At 37.1% G+C, this 25,880-nt stretch overlaps 1 protein-coding gene across 1 annotated transcript in view; it reads left to right on the top strand.

Moving 5' to 3' along the window:
• Positions 1 to 25,676, top strand: part of GLI1 (GLI family zinc finger 1) — a 77,432-nt gene extending 51,756 nt beyond the window's left edge. The window contains exons 2-12 of the mRNA XM_072407513.1: positions 14,978 to 15,133; positions 15,734 to 15,832; positions 16,488 to 16,683; positions 17,054 to 17,204; positions 17,587 to 17,694; positions 18,813 to 18,953; positions 19,102 to 19,251; positions 20,188 to 20,352; positions 20,749 to 21,009; positions 21,207 to 21,489; positions 22,003 to 25,676. Coding sequence (XP_072263614.1) covers positions 15,028 to 15,133; positions 15,734 to 15,832; positions 16,488 to 16,683; positions 17,054 to 17,204; positions 17,587 to 17,694; positions 18,813 to 18,953; positions 19,102 to 19,251; positions 20,188 to 20,352; positions 20,749 to 21,009; positions 21,207 to 21,489; positions 22,003 to 24,440 — 4,098 coding nt within the window. The 5' untranslated portion in view covers positions 14,978 to 15,027 and the 3' untranslated portion in view covers positions 24,441 to 25,676. The remainder of the gene's footprint in view (positions 1 to 14,977; positions 15,134 to 15,733; positions 15,833 to 16,487; positions 16,684 to 17,053; positions 17,205 to 17,586; positions 17,695 to 18,812; positions 18,954 to 19,101; positions 19,252 to 20,187; positions 20,353 to 20,748; positions 21,010 to 21,206; positions 21,490 to 22,002) is intronic.
• The last annotated feature ends 204 nt before the right edge of the window (positions 25,677 to 25,880 follow it).

The raw sequence follows: 25,880 nt of genomic DNA, 5'->3' as shown, positions 1-25,880 counted from the left end.
TAAGACTATTGAATGTTTGTCTACAATCATAAACATTTCCTGGACTATGAAACATTGTTTCAGTGTTTTATCTGTCACTGCTGCATGTGTATTTTTTTACTATAGTTTATGGTACGCTCACATGCAAGATCGTTCAACCACTGAATCAACCACAAGCCTGGCAGGCTTTGTCTTATGTTTATAAATAGACTAACTTACAAAACTGTTTGAAGAAATGTTAACTTTAAGCCATGTGTCTGGCATGCTTGTCACAGCCGAGTAGGTCTGAACAAGGACAAAAACTCAAATCCCAATTTAGTTCTTTAAAAATTAGTTCTTTATCCATTGTAACCCAATGTAAGCTAGGTATCTGGAAACATGGTATAGGAAGGCCGGAACTCTTACTAGGCACAGCATATGAAAGGCTGTAAGCTTCTGATCTGCATATTAGCTGCTGTACCATTGTTATGTTTAAAGAAACATATAATGTAATTTCCTAGTATATACACTGTCCTGGCAAAACTAAGTCATACTCTCTAATATTTCATTAGACAACCTTTAGGTTTCATTCAGCACTCTTTATACCACTCACCGTGGTATTGTTTCGATAAACTTGTGCAATGTCACAACATTTATTTCCAAGTTTCATTAACTTTTGGCCAAAGTCTTGCATTTATGATGGGAAAGTCTAACCACTGTTTAAATCTTCTCCAAAGACTTCCTTCATGTTTAAATCTTTGCCAATCCATGTGTAAAAATGATGTCTCATATTTGATCCACTCTTTCATAATTTGAGCCTGCTGAATCCTGGCAGTGTCATCTTGGTATATGGCTGTGCCATCATGGAAAAACTTTATTCGGTATATTCAGGTACGCAGCTGACTTTATATTTGGGCACATAACATTGATGAACCTAAATCTGACCAACTAAAGCAACCCCAAATCATACCATTTGGCCATAAGGTGTATTTTGGGTGCTATGTAATGTTTCCATGCTTGCACCACCATATATTACTTATTATACATATACTGATTTTGGGTTTCTCCATCTAGGTGCTATCTGTATATCACTTCAGACATTTTGGTTAACAATTGCTGATATAGTCACACTAAAATATAGAAAGTACAATAATTCCTTTTGACTTATTTTGGAGTTGCTTCTTCACTCCTAGAACCAACATTAGTTTGCCATGTTGCTGCTTTCTCTAGCAATTTAGCTTCAGCAGCCATTCCAGCAGTGGTAAAGAGACATCCACTAATGATAACTTATGAATTGAATTTCTGTGATTCAGCCACCCATTTGACATGGCTCCCAGCAAAGGTTGTGTAGCACTATTAAGCAACACACACAAATGACATGTGTTATGAGCAAATGTGGCTGTATATAATTACAAACTATACACTTTACATTACATACATGTATAATTAAAAACTATACATAGAAGCAAAGTTTTACTGCATTGAAGTGGACCTGAACTTTATGCTTTTATATAGAGAACATCTGGAAGTGTTAATTCTTACTAAGCAGTACCCTGACAATTTTCCTTTTTTCTTAAATTCCTCCTAAAAAATGTCCTGTGCCTTGAGCCTCAAAGATTTATATGTACAGTTTGAAATAAGTTGGGGAACTTATCTCTGACTAACAGTCTCATGTGATTCAAGGTGAAATGTATTGATATCCCTGCTTTAGAGATATGGTTGCTGTTTTCCTTGTTGTAAAGAAAGATGTACCTGACAAACAGCAGTACAAGGATCTCCGCGTGTTTGCTTTATTCATTCTGCAGATCTGGTTCTTCTGATTAACATGCCACTGGCCATTAGTTCCCCGGTCCTCCGCAACATCAGCATGTGTTTATTATGGAGAATATATCTGAGGTTATAGCCACTTTAAAAATACAAAAATGTATGCTTTATTTTATCTGCAACTCACTTAAAACACAACTGGCTTTGTAAATAGGCTACAGTACTTCTAAGTATTCAACAATTTATAAAGACAAATAGGTGCAAGATTATTTGCAATGCATGTGATAATACATACTATCTTTCTCATATAAGTTGCATGTTGTGCAAAAAAAAAAAAAAAGACGCCAAATATTAAATATACTCTTCTGAATGCTGGAGATGTTTAACTTGAGTGTATGTGTAACACTAAGCGTTTTGGAAAGAAAGGTGACCTAAACTAAAAATACATCTTCATTTCTTATTCAAAAATACAACATCTGTTTTAACCTCAATCCTATGACCACCCCTGAGATGGCCATTGATGTAACAGTCATTTTCAGATGATGGAATGCATATAATCACAAGAAAAGCAGCTTTAATGACTTTTGCTATGCTAAAAGATTTATGTGAGCAATTTTCCTAACAAATTGTAGGGGTGCAAACAAGGCAAATACAAATGTCTCTTCTGAGGCACTTTCCATGCTATGACTTTTACGTCATGGGTGTATTGTATGAAACCACAATTTAAATGTCTAATAAATACAACTGCATATATATATATATATATATATATATATTTACATTTCCTTAATGATTGCTATATTACTTTTTCTCCACCTTGCTGATCAAGGACACATAAAGCTGGTACCTAACTTCCTAGTAGCATTCTTCTGAACATGTTTATCTGAACCTATTAAATATTGTGTACACTCTCTTAAGCTTTTTTTTCAGTAGCCCATACAATAGCTGTCAGAGGAAAATGAACAAAAAAAGTATATGCTAAGTATCTACTAAAGGGGAGCAAAATCAGGGGATTGTATCTACTAGATTAGAGCAAAATATCTCCATATGGAGTGTCAAAATATTTTTTTTGAAGTTGATGATAAACCTAATCTGATGACATTTACTTTGTTAAAACTATTTCCAGTCTGTAAAAACTTGTTTCTTGATTGTAACAGTAATCACAAGTTAGGTCAAAGAACCATGCCGATACACACCAGGGCCATGAGGGGCAGGTAGACAATGTACAAGCACAACTGGTAGATGGTTAGCACTCTACATTGGGATGTCTCAGAGCAAGGGTCAATATGGCATTTATAAAGCATAAATGTATTTTCTTGTAGTTTTGGACAAATTAGAAAATAGTATTTATCAGATATTTTTTTGCTCTGTGTCCTTTCATGGCAATTTTTCTGCCCATCTTCAGGGGAGACACTTATCCCCACTTATCCAGAAATCCTCTTTTAGACATCGACACAGGTTCACTCATTAGATATTTTCTCTCCACCTCCTGTTACTGTGCCGATTACACAATTTTGGATTTTCCATTATTTTATGACAATGGTCATTAGGACCAATATAAGGGTAAGCCTACATCTACAATGGCCCTAATTTTAAACACCTATAAATGCTCACACAATTTTTGTATGAGATTTTAGGTGTTTTTTAAAGATGTTTTAACCAAGATATGTGGCCGAGAGGAGATAGAAGACAAAATGCCTCCCAAAAGACCCAGAAATGTCCAAAAATGCCCAAAAGTTTTTATTTATGTCAATGGGATTGGAGGGTTTATTGAAGTTTTTAAGAGTTTTTAGGCACTTGGAAGGCTTTTGGGACTGCAGGATGTGTTTTCTTTACAACCCATCAAGAAAATGCTCCAGTGTTGAATGGTCCAATGAAATGAATCAAAATTTAAAACATGGACATTTAAACACACAGGTTAAACACTGGGCAAACCGTCCATGTAGAATAAAACTTGACAGAAGGTCTAGCCAATCCACATTCTATCAATTTTTTTTTTAATGTAAAGTTTTGTCTGTATAGACACTTTTATTTCAGTGATTCATCAATTGGTTTACCAATGCTTGGTTTTTTTCGTGTTGCATAGTTTACCACATGTTATTTTTATATAACATTGAAAAAAAATACTCCAAAACAGGCCTCTCTCTCTCTCTCTCTCTCTATATATATATATATATATATATATATATATATAATAACAATATATTTGAATAATAACAACATATTTGATGAAAGTAAACAAGAGTTTACTTTAACTTGTTTGTAGAATTTCTAACACAAGGGCTACAGTAACTGGCATATGCGTCCTTAGGCTTGCACATAATCTCTTTAGGGAATATTGTGCCGTATTGGTTAAGTACTTCTGAAATAATTACTAGTCCTCAGTTACTGGCTTGGCCTATTCCCAAAGCAAACCAAACTTGTGCTATGTCATAACAGCGCTGCAGCTACAAGCAGCCCATGGCCGTCTGTATAACATCTGCTTCCAAAACCAAAACTAGCCGTAAACACCCACCTCCCAAGAATTAGTACAAGAGCACCAGCCGCCCCCATTTACTCCATTTCTTGCACTGCCAAAGCTTACTTACTGTACTTGGCCTGAATTTAAAAAGTATCTGACTGACAAAAATGCTACTTATCAGAGCCAATTACCTGCTGTCATTCTCCAAATAAAGCTGTAATGTGACATTCACTAAAAAAGTAACTCTTCCTGGAGATGGAGTTTTACATGAGAGTAATTGATTCACCACCAGTGAAAGTTTGGTTAAAATCAACTTTACTACTTTATCAATATACACCTTAGTGCTAATTTGGGGGCTATTAAAAAAATAATGAGTTTTTTGTTTAGATAGACCTGTTGAGTAAATCTCTTGTATATACCTTAATACATTGTGTTAATGTTTTAACAACATTGTTTATAATATATAACAATTATAGATGTATAAGAACAGCCATTCTTACCCATTCTTAGTGACTGCTTAAACACTGATTCAGCATGCCAGTAGCATGGTTAGCATTTTGTAAAAGAAGAAGGAACCCCCCATAGATCTTTTCCATTAAAAAGGGATGCTGTTTTCAATACAGTAGCTCGCTCTAAAGTCTAGTATACAGATCACATATATAATATAATAATAAAAAAAAGGTAGAGCAAGCATGTAAAATAGTGTTACACTAAAAATGACTTTAAGGCTATGTCCACAAGAAAGATGTGTGTGGCTTTCAGCAGCTTGCCAGCTGCTTGGCTACCGAGCCTCTGTGCTCGTTCATAAATAGAATTCGCACAATTATACTGGGGGCGGTTGTACTGACCGCTCCCTTCCATTTCCATTGATTCACAATGGGCTGCCGTGAGTGAGAGGCTACATGCAAGAGGCTACATGTAGCGTCTCATCCGAGGAAGAAATTCAGGGGTCTGAGGAAGCAGTAACCGCACAGCCACCTCACTGCCAGTCTGAACATAGCCCTAGATAAACACTACTTTAATACATACTGTATTTTATTTCATTTATGATTTATTTTGCAACCAGGGGTGTAGTGGAGCAGGCACAGGTGGGAACGCTTTGCCCCTCACTTTTTTTGAATTCTTGGTGGTCAATGGCTCTGGCCGGTCCACCCCCCCTTCCCCCTCATGGGGTTAGAAGAAGGACCCCGCTGGAGAAGCGCACTGGCCAGAGCCAGGAACCATGTCTCATGTATTGAATTGCAGGCTCAGGGCGGTGGGTGGGCTATGTCTCTTAACACAACCTGCCCACTCTCCCATCACAGGCTCAGACCTGCCATTGGAGAGTGGGCAGGTTCTGGTGTCATGACGTCACTCTGGGGGAGGTGTCTTCCCCTTTGAGTGACACCGGCAGGGGTGTAGTGGGGAGGGCACGTACACCCCTGATTGCTACTATTTTTTGTATTTTAAATTATTCTGTAACCTTATGTGTCATACACTGTACACAATATTTAAGTAAAGTTAAATTATATAAAGAGATGGGTTGCCAGTACGGTAACCCTTAATAAACTAGCTTTGCATTATAGAAATAACAAATTGAATTCTGATTGGTGGTCACAAAGATTAAACTTCACATATTTTAATGATCCCTTGCCTTGTCGTATTGCAGAGCCACTTTGTTACTTGTGAACTCTTTGTTTTCCAATTTCTTAATTTATGTTGTAAATGTTAAACTGCAATATCTGATTACTGATTACTAAGTTTCATAAATAAATGTCTATATTTGAAGGGTCAATTTCCTACCTACCATGCTATGTAAAATTCTGTTTATATATTAATTGCACAGCTTGGCTTATGCCTTCATGCTTTGCAATCCATTCATTCCTGTGTTTCTGTGCAGCCCCTCTCCATCAACCTTGATGATTTTTATTTTATTTTTTCTTCACTTTCTAATGTAACATTTGGATATCTGCATTAGGTTGTCATTCTGTTCTCTCTTCCATCTTCAGGTGTGTCCTGAGCCTGGCCTCCTCTATGGCTGTCCCTGTCTTCACACTGGGTGGCTGAGGTGGAATGCAGAGGCAGGGTGTCAGCGGCCTCTTCCTTTCCTGCCTCAGTCCATTAAGCGGTTTTTAGGAATGTCATCTCAGCACATTTATTACCATAGCAACGTTTCATGCGCCTACCTTCTTCTTTATTTAATGTTACTTAAGCGTGTATTTGGGTAAAATAAATATATTTTTTGGAATTGTCGTGGGCCAGGCAATAGCTAGTCTAAACATATTTTTGCACACCCATTTCAGTCCGTTCAGTCCACATAAAATAGAATGTGGCCAGTAAGAAAGGCTTTTCCAGGCTGGGCCTGTCCAACTTTCATCCTGTTGGATGAGGTGGCCCAATGCTGAGGTTTTTTTGTCTAGGCCCATATCTGCTTCTACGGATTCTCCTGTGAGATATTTATTCTCAGCTACAGACTTTTGCTTGTACATGATTTGTCTTGTTTTAGCATGAATTCCCTACTCCATCATTCTAGTCAAGTGCAAGTGAAAATCATTTTTTTAAGTGAATATTCACCTCCAGTGAAAGTTGCAAACAATGATTACTTATTTTGATCTGATATTCATGTGTAAGTATCCTTGTGCTTAATTAGAAGTGCTGGAAGTATTTGCTTATGAGGGCTTTTATTATTAAATCTTGAAAATAACTACATCTCCTTTTGCTAATTTTAGCATATCTTATAACTAAGGTTTGGTTACAAATGGAAAATTGGCAAGTTAAATTAAGGGTGAAAAAAGTAAAAAAAATTGGTAAAAGTTTTTTTATCAATTATTAAATTTCTCTATAAAACCAATCATGACAGTTTTTTAATAAAAACAAGACATGATCAGGTTTACCAGATAATGTGAAGCTTGGCTAACATGAAATTTACAATCATATACTACTAAAATAATTTTGTTTTTTACATTTCCTTGCACGTGATTGGATATTCTTTGCAAAGGGACTGTTTACTACATTCACTAAGCTAAATGAAAATTCCCTTGCAAGGTGATTATTCACTTTTTTAAGTGATCAGTCTTTAATGGAATAAAAAAAAAAAATCACTTGTATGCTCCACCTGGAAGCACAGCCATCAATTGACACGAGCCATGGAGCCTTCCCCATTGCTCATCATGTCCTATGTGTGCAATTTTGTATTTGAAAACACTGCAAACTATAATGATCTAAAAAGGAAATAAGTACACATGAGGGCAGAAACAGAACATTTGATTCTAAGTACAGAAAGTAATATGAGATATGGATGGGAGCTCCCTTTTAAACCAGAAAAACTTGTATAGCTCCTACCTACACTATGAACTGTTTTCTCCCTTATAATATTATAATTGCAATGAAAATTCCAAGGTGTTACTTTACCCCAGCATTTTGTTTATTTCCATGACAATATTAACAAGAGCATTTATTTCTCTTGCTATTTGCTTTTGGGATAGATATCAGTGTACACAATGCAGAAAATATATGCATACAAAGGATTTATTGCACAGCTCATTGTGTATTGTATTGTAATCCTGGGGTAAGAGTAATTTATTTCTGTAATTATGACGAGAATGGCTATTTCCATGTCTTACAAACATTTACTTATAGAGGGGTATTGATTTAAGATCTGACCTATACATTCTGTACCCCAGGCCAACTGTCCTTTGACTTTCCCCCTTCTAACCCAATTGATATGTTAGCTGACAAAATCAAAAAGCAATTTTGGGGTTGGGGATAGAGAGGCCAAAAAAAAAGGATTTTTCACCCTGTGTCATTATTACACATTGAATTGATAACTAAAAGATTTGGCAAACTGACACCCTACCCTTACCCTTCTGGCAGTTCAGTTCTAGGTGGCAGGGGAACTGTAAGTACAAAGCTACTCCACCAACAAAAATGTGATGACAACAGCAAAGAGGAACCAGCCAGATGACACTGGTTGCCAGGGTGGCAGTAGGGAACCTTTTCTTTTATAATGCAACTGCTGGTAATATTAGGATATGTTTTTGGATAGATGCTATCGATAGCAGCTTTTCCACCCTAGGGCATTTATTGAATGGACTATGTAGAAATATCTCTGTGGGTATTGTTAAGTCTTTAAATTTGACTTGATATCAACCTCTTGCAACCCCCTCTATAGCAGAGCTCACACAAGTAAAGGCGAAAACAGCAAGGAACCATAAAATTGTGCTGCAGTGCTTATGCACTACTACACATATTATTAGTATGGTAGGGGCATGACTAGGGTATAGCAGAGGAAGCCATGAACTGCACCCCCTGACCAATTAAACCCCAAACCCTCTACTTACAAATCCCAAAAAGGACACCAGACTTGTGTTGGATTAAATTGGCCATAGCAGCTCATTTATTAACAAAAATTTTAAAATATAACATTTTTTAATATACAAAACAACATACTTTAAAGGTCCATGAAAATCCCCCACATACTATCCCTTTATCCCAACTACCTCCACTCACTAACCAGGCCCCCAGCTGCAGCACACTGCCTTGGGGACAATTAGTTGATAACCACCACTCCCACCTAGCCCCCACAACAACCAAGTGTCGTGCAGGGCCACTGCTAACAACAAACCCATACCTTGATGGGCCTCAACCCCTTGTTTTCTTGCTTCCCAAAACTTTTTTCCACTTTCATGGACCTATGAAAAATGCCCATACACTGCAATGACAATAGGTATCAAAATGTAGCCAAAGCTATACAAAAAAAAGGGGGAGGGGGCATAATATGTGGCCACTATATAAATACCGTGTAATAATATGATTAGCAGGAGAGAGATGAGATCTGAGAGAGGGGGAGGAACAAAACCTTTAATTGTAGCTTAACTGAAAAAAGAAAAATCGGGTCTTCTGAATAGCCAAGACAGTGACATGTGAATCTTAAAGCTGGACAGAAATACAGATCCTTTTCCATGTAAAATAGCAAATTTGTATTTATCTCATCTGTGTATTTAGCTGTTTGCCTGCAGTTTAGCATTACACCGAAGGAACTGGCACATTACAGCAATACCTACATAAAAAACTGATGTACTAAGTAGGTCATTCGTATTCCTCTGGAATTTAACAGCTTTATTTTCAGTCTAAGCAGAAGTATAAATTGCTGGATGATATTTTATAACCAGATAACGTCAGGTGAAAATGACACAATATATTTACAGATTATTATAGGAGAAAATATTTGTGAGCTGGATGGAAGCTTGCAGTCATTTTCCTGCCTCCGGAACACCATCATGGGTTCACCTCATCAGGATGGTAAATTTGTAGATGACAATCTCTGATGCCCGAGTTCCAGTTCCTAAGACTTTGCTCATTTGTTTATGTGTTCAGAATCCTAGGATTGTAAATGGCTGGGTCTGCAGGCTTGTAATGGAGCTGGTTACTGGCTTCTGTCACAGATACAGATTTATAAAGTTTATACAATGGGAAAATGGCACCACACTGTCTGTTATAAGCCATACACATGGCTAAAACTGGGTCTAGGTTTTAAATAGGTTGTAAGTACTTTTCTGGTAACTGCAGTATCCTGCGTCAGCTGTTGTAAACCTGGACGATCCATAGCACTAGTCACTGACATCTCATATAGGCTATAACATTTCACTATAATTTTAAACTTTGTTTTCAATCTATTTTCAATTTTCTACATTCATCAAAGAAATTATATTGACATGAAGGTTTTTTTTTCAGACATTCCCTGTAATAGGGTGACAACTATTTCTCAGTTGTACTCCTGGGCTTTCCTTTGTGGAAAATACAAACAGCCCTGTTGCCCCCCACAGCACAGGCATTGTGTGCAGAACAATTATGTGCAGTTAAGGTTGGAAGTAGTGCAGGTAGACATGTTGTGTTTTAAGGTGGCTAGAGGAAATTATTAGCACTGTAATACAATTAAAAAAGGTGAAAACAGTATTATAAAAAAATACAACTATTGTTCATGAAACACTGTTTCCTGTATGACTGGGGCAGTTCCATGTTTCTACCTCCTATAGCCTTCTGCACACAGTATATTGCAGAAGAGTTCTGCCAATGAAGTACAGTTTCTTAGAGAACAATTGTTGATAATAGTAACAGACCAGTAGAAGATTTCATACATTTGTCCAATATAACCTAGGCCACTGGCTCTAAAAACATGATGAAGCAGGGGTAGGAGGAAACCTATGGTGATATACAGAGGGAACATGAAATAAATATGGAATCACATTTATTATAGCAGTTGATGTGTCTTGTTAGTCTGTATATTGTTTACAATAAGGACAAGTGTTTCTATTATTTACCGGAAATATAAATTCTCTTTATTTGGTTTTGTATTTAGCCATCTAAAATGTCAAAGAACGAATATAGCTGACAGACAGCTGAGACAACCAGTCACTAAACATCTATTAAAAGAAGCATAGTAAAAGTGGCATCTATTTGCTCCATAGAAGAAGCTATAAAAAGATTGCTTGCAGGGATACAAGAGTTAAAACAAAAGTGTGGAAGACATTGAAAGAAAAACTCATAGAATTCACTGTAAGTTACAAAGAAAGATCAGAGCTCCAAAGTTCCAACTTTTTTGAAGCGTTAAAAGGAGGTAATGTACACTGCGTTAAAGCAGCCCAATCAAATGCAAGAGCTGGCAATGCACCAAAACGTCCAGCTAGGCTTAACAGCATTTTTGCAATGCAACACACAATATGGGGTATTGTGGTGCACTGCAACACACAAGCGTTGAATCTCCTATGGCTTATATAATGTGTGTTAATGCAACACATAGCAGTTGAAAAATATGAACACGGCATTTGCCAACTTGGCTTGTTATTATTGTCCTCAACATTAAGATGGGTCTATAAAGAAGAAAAAGTGATTGTTTTAAGGAGATGATTTTTAAAGAAAATAGAAAGATGACTCAAAAGTTCAACTAAAACAAAACAAATAAAAAGTAAAAACCTGTATCCCTGAACCCTAAACCTACAGATAGACCAGAGAAAGGGGAACACATATTTTCCATAAAGTAACTTAAAAAGATAATGAACTCTTTAATGGCATTAAAGTTAAAATTAAGTGGCACCTTTGCCTATTCAGGGTCTGGTCAATTTCTTCACCATTAAGATTTGCCTTCCCTGTTACTTTCCCACAACCCCATTGGCATCTCTTAGGAAATACTTGGTACTTCCAGGTATGGAAGAGCATGTCATCTTTTTTCTTTCCTCCTACTGTACTGTGGCTGGCGCCTAAGTGACCACTTGCCAGGCCCAGGGACTAACATATGGGGCAGAGAAAGGTCCCTCCATTTGCACGCTCTGTGTTGGACACTTGGGCTGCACTATTGGCTCAGAGGTTAGCATTCTCACCTTTGCAGCACTAAGTCACAGGTCCAAATCCCAGCCTGGATACTTCCTGCAAGGGGTTTGTATGTTCTCCCTGTGCTTGTGTGGGTTTCCTCCCACATCCTAAAAGACATGCAGTTAAGTTTATTGCATCAAAAATTGTCCTTAGATGACATATGACTATAGTAGGGACTGTGAGCCCCTTTGAAGGACAGCTAGTGACATGACTATGGACTTTGTAAAACATAATATGTTGGTGCTATATAAATACTGTGTAATTATAGGCCTATGCAGGGCAATCAATTTCTCGGGAAGCATTTATTAGCAGAACATGTGGGCCATAAAGAGAACCTGTTTTTTTTTGCTATACATAAGCAAAAAGGTTCACTTCAGTGATTGCATGAGATGTATTTTAATGTACAGTGCTGTGTAATATGTTGGCGCTATATAAATCCTGTTTAATATTATTATTATTATTATTATTAATATTATTATTATTAATAATAATAATAATGTAAAAGTACCCCTCTAAAGTAAAATGAGCTTGAATAAATCATGCAAACCATAAAGACCGTCTATGCTAAGAGATGAGATGTAAATACCATGACATGGTCCATGGGCCGAGTTAGAAGGTATGCCTATACCGGGTAGACATGACGGACTATATGGGAGCAATGCTTCAATGCTAAGTCAAAAAAATTAAAAACATGATCTAGGTCTCTCTTTCTCCAGCTTGTCAGGAAGTGAGATCCCTTCAGGGAGCTGCCGAATGCAGCTTGTCCATTGTTATGCTGACTGACTGGATGCCTGGCTTCTCTCAGGCTTCCCTTCTACCACCCAAGTAGCAGGAGGAGCATAGCCATCAGCTGACCTGCTATTCATTATGAAGCATCTCAGCTGTTGAATAGCTCAGCCCTGCAACATTCATGTCTCTGGGTGACCTCCCCTGACCTAAGCAGATAGTTCCTGTAAATACTGTAATCTTCCCTAAAATGATGTGTGAGCTGAGGAGGGTTAAACAGTCAAGGGAAAGGTAAAAGGAGAATAAATGTCACAGACCAAGTATAAAACAGCCTCTGACTTTCCATTCTTCCTAGACCTGGTGTTTCCAATAAGAGTAGAATGTAATAAACAAGCCTAAATTAAATGGGCTGCTTTTAACGGCTTACAGCACCCAATAAAAATACAGGGAAAGTACAGTTTTAGTCTTTTTTAGCAGCTCGTTCCATTTCAAGGCATTAGTCAGATGATGTATTTTAAGCCACCATTCTACTATCATGTTATTGCTCTGGTGTATGTGGCAAGGATTTGGAGCTGTTACTTAATAGCCAATCATGTTCTAGCCGTGCAATGGGAACCACAACACAATTCAGAATTGTATAAGAAGCGATGTTACTGGTTTGTATTGTTTATATGAAAACTTAGCATGTTACGTCTTTGGTATTACCCACACTTAAGGAATGTGGTGTGTACTGTGTGGACATTCTCCTTAAAGCAAAACTAGTTCTGCAAAGGAACTTTTTGACCAGGCATGGTTTTGTTGATTTTATTTTGCTGCAATAAATATATTTACCGGCCTGTTTGCTATCTTTACAAAAACAATCTGAGCTGTGCATGCTGTTCCAAAGAAACCGGGCCAGGTGGGTGTATTGCCTGTCCCTTCTACAGTGAACTGGGTGTTTTTTTTAAAGAGTTGTGTCCACTTTAACCTTTATTAAACTTGGCTGACAGTGCTTATGATATTTCCCTAGGGGCACTTACAGCCAAGGTTCACTAGGGTTCAGGCATAATAATCCTCACACAGTTGGGCACTACATACCTTCAGCATGGGTAGATGCCTAAAAGATAACTAAACTCAACACTAAAAGTTTTATATAGTGCATCTGTCTTTAGATGTGGTGGCTGCATTAGTTTTCTTTTTTTCAGCCCAAGTACAAAAACACCCATTGATCCTGTAAGAGTTGCAGTGTACTTGGAACCTGCAGTGCATGATTTTTTTTAACATAATCACAGCACAATGAGTAAGTGTTGTCATTCTAGGACAGATATGCCCTAAATATAACCCTGACACAATCATCAGACCACAAGAAGAAGACATACAATAAATCTGCTCCCTGTGCTCTCCTGCAGGGCAATACAACAGGTTTACTTTCATGGTGACCCCATCATTAACACGCAATCACTTTACCTTCTCTCCCTTCATATGACCAGTGCCTTGTTTAAGCTCCAACTTATAATGGGGGGTTTACTATGGGGAGGCAAATGCAATGATTATTTATAGACAAGAAATAATTTTTCCTCTTGATTTGTCATAATAAAGGAAAAATGTATTTTTCCGAGCCATAAAATGAAGTATTTGGTTAAATGCCATTACATTTTATATTTTAAATGCCACCATTTTAGCTCATATATATAGCTGTATGTCATATATATAGCTATATTTTCTGAAAAAAATGCTTTATACAAGTATTAGGTAAAAAAATTGTATCACAGATAATGGGTGTTGCTGCAGAAATAGAGACTGAAACATTGACAAACTATGTAAGTCACCAAGTCCTGCAATTAATTTATATAATTATAATATTATTTTTATTTTTAATCTGTTTATTTCCTGCATTTTGAAAACTAGGGTGGATGATTTTAAGTTAATGACTTATATCCTTAGTCAGCTTCTGCTTTTACACAGGCCACCTACAGATAGTGAAGGAGTTTAGCATCATTAGGATGTGTAGAACAAACCCATGTTGTTACAGATGTTACATCAGTTACAGCTCAGGCTTTCCTACACATAGACATACCTACTGTTAGAGCGTCCCCTACTGGTCAATGTGCACACTGCAATGGCCTGCTGCTGGAGAATAGTTCTCTTTTACAAGAAAGTCATCATGAGTGGATGATGCCAGAAGTATTCTCCTAATATTTCATAGTACTAATAAAAGAATGCTAAAGATATAGGAGATAGCAACACAAACAAAGTGGATCTAAACCCTGATTGGATGATATTTGCTAACACACTGTGCATAAACAATTATCATTTATATAAAATAGCCTTTTCACTTTTTAATCATTTTTAATATATCAGTATTGTTTATCTTCTACAGTTGTTTTCAGAAAGTTCCTTTCCACATTGACTTGCTTCAGTGTTGGCTGCACATCATTTCTACTGGCTTTTTCATAGTGACAATGGTGGCCCATGTGTCAGTATGGCTGGTTAAAGTCACATAAAGCTATTGAAAGGCAAATGTCCCCCTGTTACTGCACAAAAACTTTTGAAATTACATTACTATGCTTTAGCCTATATTATTATATTATATATAGGTATTGTAGGGGATTTCAAGACCACACACTCATGTGTTGTATTATATGTTGTATTGCACATATTTTACATTATAAAATATGCTTGTATACTGCATAAAGAATTATTTATTTACAAGGATCCTAATTCTAAAATCTTCCCTTGCAGAAGTTCTAAAAAAATAAACCAGATGTGCCTGTGACTAAGGATTGTCCATAATGGCATCCCGCCAGTGCCCACCTGCTATGTTCAACGCCATGAATCCTCCTATGAACAGCTATGTGGAGCATTGCTACCTAAGGTCCTCCAATGTCATGGCTGAAGGTCAGTGTCAGAATAGCCATTTAAAAAGTAACTCTGCCTTGCAACAATTGCATAAAATGCATAGCTTTTTAATACAGCATATTTGGTTATTTATTATATATTGTAACCTTTGTAAATAGCTTGGATTTTCTACTGTCAGAGTAAAATTAAGTAAACTGCATTCCTCTATCCATGCTTGTTTTCATGCTTTTGTACGTGGCTCATTTCCTGTTGCAGAACAATATAAAGTTGTATTTTTTTAGTATGGTCCCATGTAAAGGACTTTTATGCCAAACACAGCGCTCATATTTGACCATTTCACCGCGTATGTATGCATTCTAATGTAAAATGTAGGTTTTGGCACGTGCTGTGTCTGATATGCTTGGCTTGCAATCCAAACCCCCTGGTACAGAAACCACAAAACTTACAGTACCAGTGGAATAAAACTTTTTAACAAATTGGCAAATACTAATTGCACTTAACTGAGAAGTTTCTTTTTCGCAGTTTGTATGTTATACCTTCTGCTTAGATACATGGGACTACATGTAATGTTACATTATATTACAATTGTGATGTTTTACCACCATAATACAGTATATTTCCATTTTTTTATATATGCAGGCATGAATGATATGCCCTATTGCCATCAGAACAACCTTATGACCAGCCACCATGGCTTTGGACTGGTACAAACCAACGAACACATGGCTGGTGCAGATGGTAAGCATTTGGGTGAGAAAGAGGGCAATAACATAAAGAGGTGTGCATAATATGAATGTTGCAAACAATAAATTATTTTGAAATAATAAAGGGCTCTTACTATGCAGGAAACAAGTAAACATTTATAGAGGTCATCTAATTTTACGGATCGGCATGTCCTATTATGTCATAGATAATGGATAGAAGTTTATTAATTATTTGTATACTTGTTTATATAATTCCAAATATTTCTTTCTGCATTATTTACTGCATTCTTTTAACAATTCAGATCAAGTAATGTCTCAGACACTACAATTTATTGTCCCCACCACAGAACACACAATGTAGAGCCACTTGTATGTCTCTGACCTATGGACAAAAGCCACACCAAACCAATGCAGACAAAGGCAGGATATATACATTCCCCGTGGACAGTTCTCAGTGGGACCCTCAAGTTACAAGACAAGAGTATATACATTCAAATGACAATGATACATGGTTGTATATCCAATTTGCCTTAATAATGATGCTACCAGAGTAATTACAAGGTTGACCATAAGTGATTTTAATTATTGCAGATTCACTGGGCCCATTCCTAATATATTTAATATATTAATTAAGTAGTGTCAGTGACCTTTTATCACTTAATGATTATTACCTATTATTCTCTATATAGGGTCTCGCTTCTCCACTCCTCGAAGTACAGTGAAGCTAAGCAAGAAGAGAGCCATGTCAATTTCCCCTCTATCAGATGCCAGTATCGATCTTCAGACCATGATTCGAACATCTCCTAATTCCCTGGTGGCCTTCATTAACTCCAGATGTTCCTCAGCCAATGGTTCCTATGGTCACTTGTCAATTGGGACCATAAGGTATTTATTTCTATATGTAAACTCTTTTTTTTAATAGTATACCCCACATTGGTGACAGTTCAATGTGGCCCTAGTGTTCAGCAAGTTTGATAAAATATATATACATACAATCCATAGATAGGTAAAGTAACATGGTAACATAATAAAACAATGAGCAGTTCAGCCTATTTGTTTTAAAGTATAGTATAGCCTAACACACCCCCACCCCTGGCAAAAATGACTGCTCAAAAAGCATGGTACAACTTGATGGTAGAATGAAAATCCTTTCTGACCCCTAACATACTACTTATGGGTAATACTATTACTAATGTTGAAATATAAACATTGACAACCACTTTACATTTTCATATTATGTATCTTTTGCTTTTAGCCCTTCACTTGGGTATCAGAATTGCCTTAATCACCAGAGGCCTCAGGGCTCTTCTTATGGATCAAACAGCCATATGTCTTACAACGCACATGAGCACTTGTCCAGCAGAGTGGGCACCCTTCAGTCTCGCACCTCCATCAAGCACTGCCAGGTGGGTTTCCAGCAATAATAGATAACCTGTCAGGACAGAAATTTCATCTCTGCCATTGCTGACTTGGCAACTCTTTTTTAAACAAGCTGAAACGCTTTTGCTAGATTTGTGACTTGTCAGGAACTGACAAAAAAGGAAAATGTATAGAGATGGGAGCTCTGGGACAAACATCTTGAGAGGCATGTCAATGGTGGTGGCTACTGTGCTGACAGATTCCTATTAAGGGCTATATTGTTCACCAGATATCGGCTTCAGTTGTCTTACAACTCCACAAACAAAAGCATAATTGTTTTTAAAATATATATGAAATCTGTGAGGTTTTTTTTGTTTTTGCTTATTTTGTTGATTTATATAATAATACTGGTCATGGTAATCCTTACAGATGAAATCTGAACCATTATCCAGCACAGGCTTAGATGCTATGAATACCAAACGACTTGAAGATGGATCAGAGGGGGATATATCAAGTCCAGCATCTGCTGGCACACAGGTAAAATAAGCCTATAGTTATTGTATTACCATTAATGTTTCAATTACTTATCCTTAATTCTCTACTGAAGTCTAACTACTGAAGTCAATATATGCACCCGAAAGAGGATAGACCACTTGTATGCAAATATTAAAGACCAAGTACTATGCATAATATGGTAGTACTATGGGAAACTACAGTGCTGAAGTTGGACATGTAAGAAGTGGACCTTCATTACAAATAATAAAATGGAGGTGCAGGCATTCATTAAAACCTAGGCATACACTTTTAGCTTGTTGAACGAATTATTAATAATAATATTATTATTATTATTATTAATACATAGTGCTCTACAATATATAGGGGTTGCAAATGACAGACAGATACAAGCAATGACACAGGAGGAGGAGAGGACCTTGCCGAAATGAGCTTACAATCTAGGAGGTGGGAAAAGTAGCAGACAATAGGAGGGGGATCACTAGTACAGTCCATATAATTTTGTATTCAAAGATTAATAAGCAAAAAGATTCCACATCCCATACACTGTATAAATATCTATATTTTAGATGTAGATCATGAAACACGTAGATGTAAAAGCAGGTTACAACCAGCCACCAATGATCATCTCACAGGCAACCACATGCTTTCTTGGGTAGTGGGATACACCCTTTGATACCTTTCTTTAATAATTTAAGGTTTGGCAGTCAATTTCCATGCGTCTAGTAAATGTCTGTACAATCCTTCCCTGGTAGAATCCATTCATCATGACATGGCATATTTCTTGACAACCTGTTGCTTTACACGGCAAAGACCCACGCGCTAATGGCACATGCTCACCTTTATCTTAGGACATTCTGAATTCTTTTTACTAAATATTAAATATGATAGAAGGAGTAAAGCCTAATATGACTGGCATGGGTATCCTCTGCCAAATTACCGGCAGAAATTAAACTACTATTAGATGGCCCCATGGCCTGGATATGTTTTCTGCCAATATATTTCTGCTAGTCAGCACAGCTTTCATACATCCTTCATCTCCAGTTCTGGTCACAATGCAACAAGGTAATACATTTCAGAAAGATTCTAGCAAAAGAATGCTTATATTGAAGTTTATCATTTATCATTTCTTTTTTAAATAGGATCCGTTGTTAGGATTGCTTGATGGCCGAGATGACTTGGAAAAAGAAGACGGGAAACATGAACCCGAAACTGTGTACGAGACCAATTGTCACTGGGAAAACTGTACTAAAGAGTTTGATACTCAGGAACATCTTGTGCATGTAAGACAGATGTTTCATCATGGCTCTGACATTTCAGGATGATTATTTGGTTGCTATAGTTTTTTTAATTTTTTTATTATTTATTCTTTTTTATTTTTTTTATTTTTATAAGTTGTGTAATAATTTTATTTCACTTACCATTTTATAGCACATTAACAATGAACACATCCATGGGGAGAAGAAAGAGTTTGTGTGTCACTGGCAGGACTGCTCTCGGGAACTCAGGCCATTCAAGGCCCAGTACATGCTCGTTGTCCACATGAGAAGACACACTGGGGAGAAGCCCCACAAGTGCACAGTGAGTTTAGCAGCCATCCATATTACAATAAGCCTGTTAGTTATAGATAGGTTTCATCATCTGTACATTTAATGTACAATATATAGTTTATTTTTTACATTTCTGGCAATAATGAATTACATTTTAAACTTTATGTGCCAGAAGTGGCTGCTTCCGGAGCCTAATATGTTTTACAGAAACACAGAAAATGATGTAGCATGTAGGTGTATAAATATTACCACAACAGTAAATATATGAGCCACCACTTAGCTTCAGGTCACTGCGTTCACCTGCACTAACTTTTACCTGGATGGAGGATGGACTTTTCGAAATAAGTATGCTGGATGAATTTTTTAAAATGACGCCACAGAAATGCATTCAATCTAGCATTTACAATGGCATACAGTACAGTGTACAAACAATTACACTTTTAGATGAGATGTTCACACTTACAAAAAAGTATTACAGTAAGTATTAAAAATGGAATAAAAGGGGGATCTGGGTAAATCTTTTGACCTTTAAAATAAAAATTAAATAGTTTCTGGGACATACACTGTCCTAATACAGGCAGAAAAATTATATAATTCATAGAAATAACTGACCTGGAAATTGACCACAAGTGTCACCCATGAGGGGTCATTTTAATACATCACTCCTACCTCTCCATCCCTGGACATTATTACAACCAATGTTCAGTCCAACTTCTGTTTTTCTACCATTCACATTGAATAAAACAACATCACAGTGAGGTCCTGGCAGAAAGCAGGAGATGTAAACTTTTCATCATCCAGTTTAGTTAGGGTTATTTGGTTAATAATAAAGGTCAACACATGCATTAAAACAAAATTGCGTTAAACATTTATTAAATTGTATATATATTACTAACAAACTCACATTACAGTCCTAATAAATGTACAACTTAATGCATCTCATGTTCTTTTTTTTCCTCCTTTTTAGTTTGAGGGTTGTAACAAAGCATACTCACGTTTAGAAAACCTGAAGACCCACCTGCGCTCCCACACAGGAGAGAAGCCATACGTGTGTGAACATGAAGGCTGTAACAAGGCTTTTTCTAATGCTTCTGATCGGGCCAAGCACCAGAATCGCACTCACTCCAACGAGGTAGGATGGGGTTTTATTAGCAAAAGTGCATAAAATTTCATATAATGATCTAAGAACCAGGTAGAGAAAGTCTCCAGTGTAATAAAGTCAGCCATCTATAATAAATGATCACAGTTATCTGCAGTTAGCATTTACCAAAATAGTCCCTTTTATAGTTAAAACCACACCCACACCAGTCGGAGTCGTCGGGGACTACCTGTATAATATAATCTATCTAATATGTTGACTGTTCAATATCAAATTCCACAATTTACTGATACATAAGCTGATTATTAGGAGAAAAGGTCCAAACCTATTGGCTTAAAGTCTAGCTCATGTATTAGCACTTTAACTAATATGTCACAATGTATTATTGTATCTGTGAAAACTATTGAGTTATATTTAATTCTCATATAGAAACCATATGTGTGCAAGATCCCAGGCTGTACCAAAAGGTATACAGACCCAAGCTCTTTAAGGAAACATGTGAAGACAGTCCATGGTCCTGAGGCACACATCACCAAGAAACATCGTGGGGATGGCCTGCCTAGGAGTCTCGGCACACTCGAGGGAACCGGGGCTCAAGGGATAAAGAGTGACATCCAGCAGGACTTGGAGCCAAACTCTGCTCAGGCTCGAAAGGAGGAGGGAAGACTAACTGTACCAGATATGGCTTTGGTAACAATTGTTCGAGGCACAAAAAATGTTTTACTTAACTAAAGTTACTAAACTAAAGTTATTTTACTTTTACTAAACCTTACAGAACACATTTATAAAAATCACTACTATTATCTTATAAACTAATAATTCAGATTGTGTGGAATTATAACACTACTAAAGCTGCTCTGTTGTTATCTTCCTCTTTTGTGATACAGAAATCTCAGCCCAGCCCTGGAGGACAGTCATCTTGCAGCAGTGAAAGATCTCCATTGGGTAGCACAAACAACAATGACAGTGGTGTAGAAATGAATGCCAATGCAGGGGGTAGTTTTGAGGACTTGTCAACATTAGAAGATATTCCTTCAGTGGAGTCTATCGGAACTGCAGGAGCTTCTGCTCTCAGAAAGCTGGAAAACCTCAGAATTGACAAGTTGAATCAGATGAGAAAAGCACCACACTCAGGAAAGTCTGTAAAACTACCTGCCATTCACAATACAGGTAAGCAATACCTGGATATTAGCAATGCATATTGTATTTCTGTATCTTTCTTATTTTTATGGTGATGGCACTCCTCTGTAATGCATTATAACATAAACTTGAATATCTCAATCCCATTCCCAAAAGGAGCTCAAATGAAGCTGAACGTTAAAGAAGCTTAACGTTAATATAAAAAAAAGTATAAAAAGCTATCCAGCACTTTTTTCCCGAAAAGTAAGCATGAATATTTAAATAGAATTTTTTAGTACTGTACAGGGCAACAATACAGCCAGTATTGTTGCCCTGTACTGTATTGTACAGTAACCTGTCACCATGTAAAATAATGTAAATAAAGTCAGAATAAAGAAAGCTAATTCAAGTTATGGCAATATAATGTTTTCCTTGGGTTTTAGATACACTTTAAACTTAACACTTTAAAATGCTGTTATATTAGGAAAAAAATATTTTGTACCTTACATGTCGTTTAGGTCTGAGTTGCAATTTTTAATTTAAATGTTTTTCTTTAACCTACAGCTTCTCAGGGAGAATTGCAAGGAATGTGCAGTCCACTTGGCATGCCTCACAGCAATCACCTAATGGAAATGTCTTCTAATGATCATATAAATCCACTAAATGACAGACGCAATAGCACCACAAGCACAATGAGTTCAGCTTATACAGTCAGCCGTAGATCTTCTGTTGTGTCACCTTATCTATCCAACCAGCGACCAGGTGATGTTGGAAATATGGCGGATACATATGACCAAATTACCTCAGATCCTTCAAGACATTCCAGTACCATGGGTCTTCCAGGTTTAACTCCAGCACAGCAGTACAGGCTAAAAGCAAAATACGCTGCAGCTACTGGTGGTCCACCACCTACACCGCTTCCCAACATGGAGAGATTGAGTACAAATAATAGGATGGCTTATCCTGTAGGTGACTATCGAGGCACATCAATTGCCTCAGTTATAGGTAATAACATTCAAAGAAGGCATAGTAATAATGAATATCATAGCTATGGCACAGGAATAATTCACCCATCTCAAGCTCCAGGGGCTGGAATAAGAAGAGCTAGTGACCCTGCCAGACCTGGGGTTGATCCTCAGGCAATACCCAAAGTTCAAAGGTTTAAGAGTATGTCCAACATGAATACAACCATGATGGGAAGACAAACTATCAGCCAACCACACTATGGGGGATCTGAAGCAAATCTACAGAGACATATATTTTCACCCAGGCCACCCAGCATCAGTGAGAATGTGTTTATGGAGGCAAACAGCACAGATGGGCCATCTCACAATAAGGAACACAATATGATGGCTCCTAATGAAATGCAGCACTATATGAACTACCAAGGATCTCAAATTGGTACTCCTAGTAGCCAGATGAACCAAAGCCTTCAACTTCATGGGTTAGATGTTCAAACCCAAAATGCTTTCACAAATTCTCAGAGAGCTATGAGTGGAATGCACATAAATCCACACAACCATTCTGGCCAGGACAGTGTTTTAGGTCATTCTGATTTTAACCAGTGCCAAATAACAGCTCAAAGTGAGCCTTATCAGAATCAAAGACAAATGGCCAATAATTCAATTTTACCTATTCAGTGGCATGAGGTTAGCTCTGCATCAATGGATATGGCTGCAGGTCAAAGTCCAAACCATCAAGTGATGCAGTCAAATTTATCAACAGGAAATCAATGCCATAACCAGTACTCCAATCCACCATCAGAGTCTGCCAAGCAAGTTTCTCTTGGGAACAATAATTCTTGTCAACAGAATATACATGTAAATAATCCAAGGTACAACCACTTAGGTCAGGTGCATATCAAACCAGAGCAACAGTTTCATCAGTCCATGTCATCCATGATGTCCTGCCAAAACATGAAGCATCATGCATCTCAGCAAAATGCTTTCAACCAGTCAAACACAATGGTCATGTCCCCAGGAAATACTATGTGTGAATACCAGGGTCAGCAAGACAACCAACAAAACACATGCTACAATGTTGGTCTTAACCCCAGTATGTTAAGCCCTCAGGGCCGTAGGTCACAAACTCCCATGATGCAAGTAAAAGAAATGATGGTAAGAAATTATGTTCAATCCCAACAAGCACTAATGTGGGAGCAACAGCCTAAAAATGTTCCCATGATAAATAACTCTGGGGAGGATGTTGATACTGGCCAAAATCAGCACAGAAATACATCTCATGCACAGGCATACATGAGCCCTAAATATATGAACTATCAGGGCAAACAGACACAGAGCAATTTACTAAGTCCAAATTCACAGGATGGACAGTCAAGCCAGTCAAAAACAATGAGGAGTCCAGGAAATCATTGTTATAATCTAGATATGGTTCCTCATCCACCTAGTGGCCCAAAACCATTAAGCCGGCAGCACAGTATAGCAAGCCAGTCAACTTACATGGGTAGTCCACCTCAACTTAGCCCATCTTACCATTCTGCTGAGTCCAGTCCTAAAAGAATGGTCCCTTTGCCCCCCATCCATTCTCAATCAGACAATAATGATACCACTAGCATGATGTATTATTCAGGGCAAGGTGAGATGCATCATGTAAAAACAGGAACCCAAAAGTTTGTGCCACCACTAAACCATCAAAGCAGCTGTGATGGACATCAACATGGACAGTACAATTCTAACATGAATTTTATGAAGACAGACTCCATTCCATATAGCAGTTCATGCCCAGCATCCAACCCTTTAGACAGTCTGGACCTGGAGAACACTCAGCTTGATTTTGCTGCCATCATAGATGATCCTGACCACACATCTTTAATGTCTGATAATATAAGACCAGCTGGCATGCCAGGACCATCTCAACCTCCGTCACACTTGAGCACACCACGGAATGTATCATCCATGGTTCCAAATATGCCTGTGGCAGACTTGAGCTCCATGCTGTCTTCCTTGGCTGGTGAAAATAAGTTCCTCAACAATATGTCTTGAGAAGCTTAGAACTTTTTTCATAGGGACATAAACGACAACTGCCCAGATCTAATTGATCATTTATGGTGCAGAGCTTGCTCATTATTGCTCTTCATGTTCAAAATATGCTGGGTAACTTTTATATAGTGTGCTTTAAAAAATGCAAGATTTTAGATTTGATGGCAATGAAAAGTGCCCTTTTTCCAGTAAATATTCATAATTACGCCTTGTCTGTTTTGTCATGGACTTACTCATTATGACAAAATTTGCACATTTGTCCTATATCCTTATATGTGTAAGATGACTGTACAATATAGGATAGAGTTTAAATATTTGTCAACTAAACGTGATTCAAAGTATGTTTTTGTCTAGAATACCAGGTATGATTTACTAAAATATTAAACTTGACCTATTTTATTTAAAGTATCAAATACAGCCATTTTTATAGGTACTACCATTCTGTTACACAGTGACATGCTAAATTATTTACTTAGTGACAGTTTATCACATGTTGCCTTGTCTTCTCAGACAAGATCTGCCTTGTCTTGGATGCACAACTCCCAGTTTGTGTATTTCTGCTCACAGTTCATTGCAAAACAGTTTGTAAATATATTAATGGCATCTAGAGTTCTAACCAATGGCTAAGTGGATATGCATCATGTTTATTGATACAAAAACATAAAATGTTTAGCCTTGCTTCATTTTCCATTTTGCATTTGAACAAAAATAGTTTAAAGGGAAATTTTCACAAAAGAAATGCATTTGGTGCAGTTCCCAGTTACTTGGCCGTCGTATTGTACATTTGACTCACCAAACAAGTATGGCCATGGAATATCCAACATTATCAGCTAAACACTCGTCCTTGCTATTGATGCTCCAGGACAACATAACAGCCAGAAAACTAGAAAAAATACCAAAGCACATCAGTCATCAATAAAACACACTTTGTATTACTGTATATTTAGTTTTTTCTATGTTTGGGAAAAAAAGATCTATATCGGTAAAATGTAGAGAATGGGAAAACTTCTTAAAGGATACTATATAACCTAATCTCTGATCTACATTTAAAGGTTTTAAAAATGTTTAATAATAATAAAACAATGAAAATTTCTATTTTTAACAGCTTAAGGGAAGCTTGTAAATCCCTTTTCTGTTTTGTACAGTGTGTATTTTTATATTTGTAAATTCAATTTTTTTTGCTAGACTTTTTCATAAGACAATAAAATATGTCTCATTTGACAGTATTACTTTATTTAAGATATTTGTGTGTGTTTTCTTTGGTTGCTGTAACAAACTCTGGGACAGTTTACATTTCACACCTTTTATGTGCACAGTTCCAGGGAAAATCATATTGGTTGTGCTGGGGCAAAATAATACCAGATACTAAGGGGATCTCGCATTGGGATTAAAGGAAAGTATGACCATCCAGCTAGTCAAGCTGAAAGAACCAGGTAGCACTAT

Source organism: Pyxicephalus adspersus, chromosome 1 (assembly GCF_032062135.1).
Source record: "Pyxicephalus adspersus chromosome 1, UCB_Pads_2.0, whole genome shotgun sequence".
In the NCBI taxonomy this organism is placed as follows: domain Eukaryota; kingdom Metazoa; phylum Chordata; class Amphibia; order Anura; family Pyxicephalidae; genus Pyxicephalus; species Pyxicephalus adspersus.
Note: the sequence above shows the minus strand (reverse complement) of the source record. Positions and strands in the feature narration are given on the sequence as shown.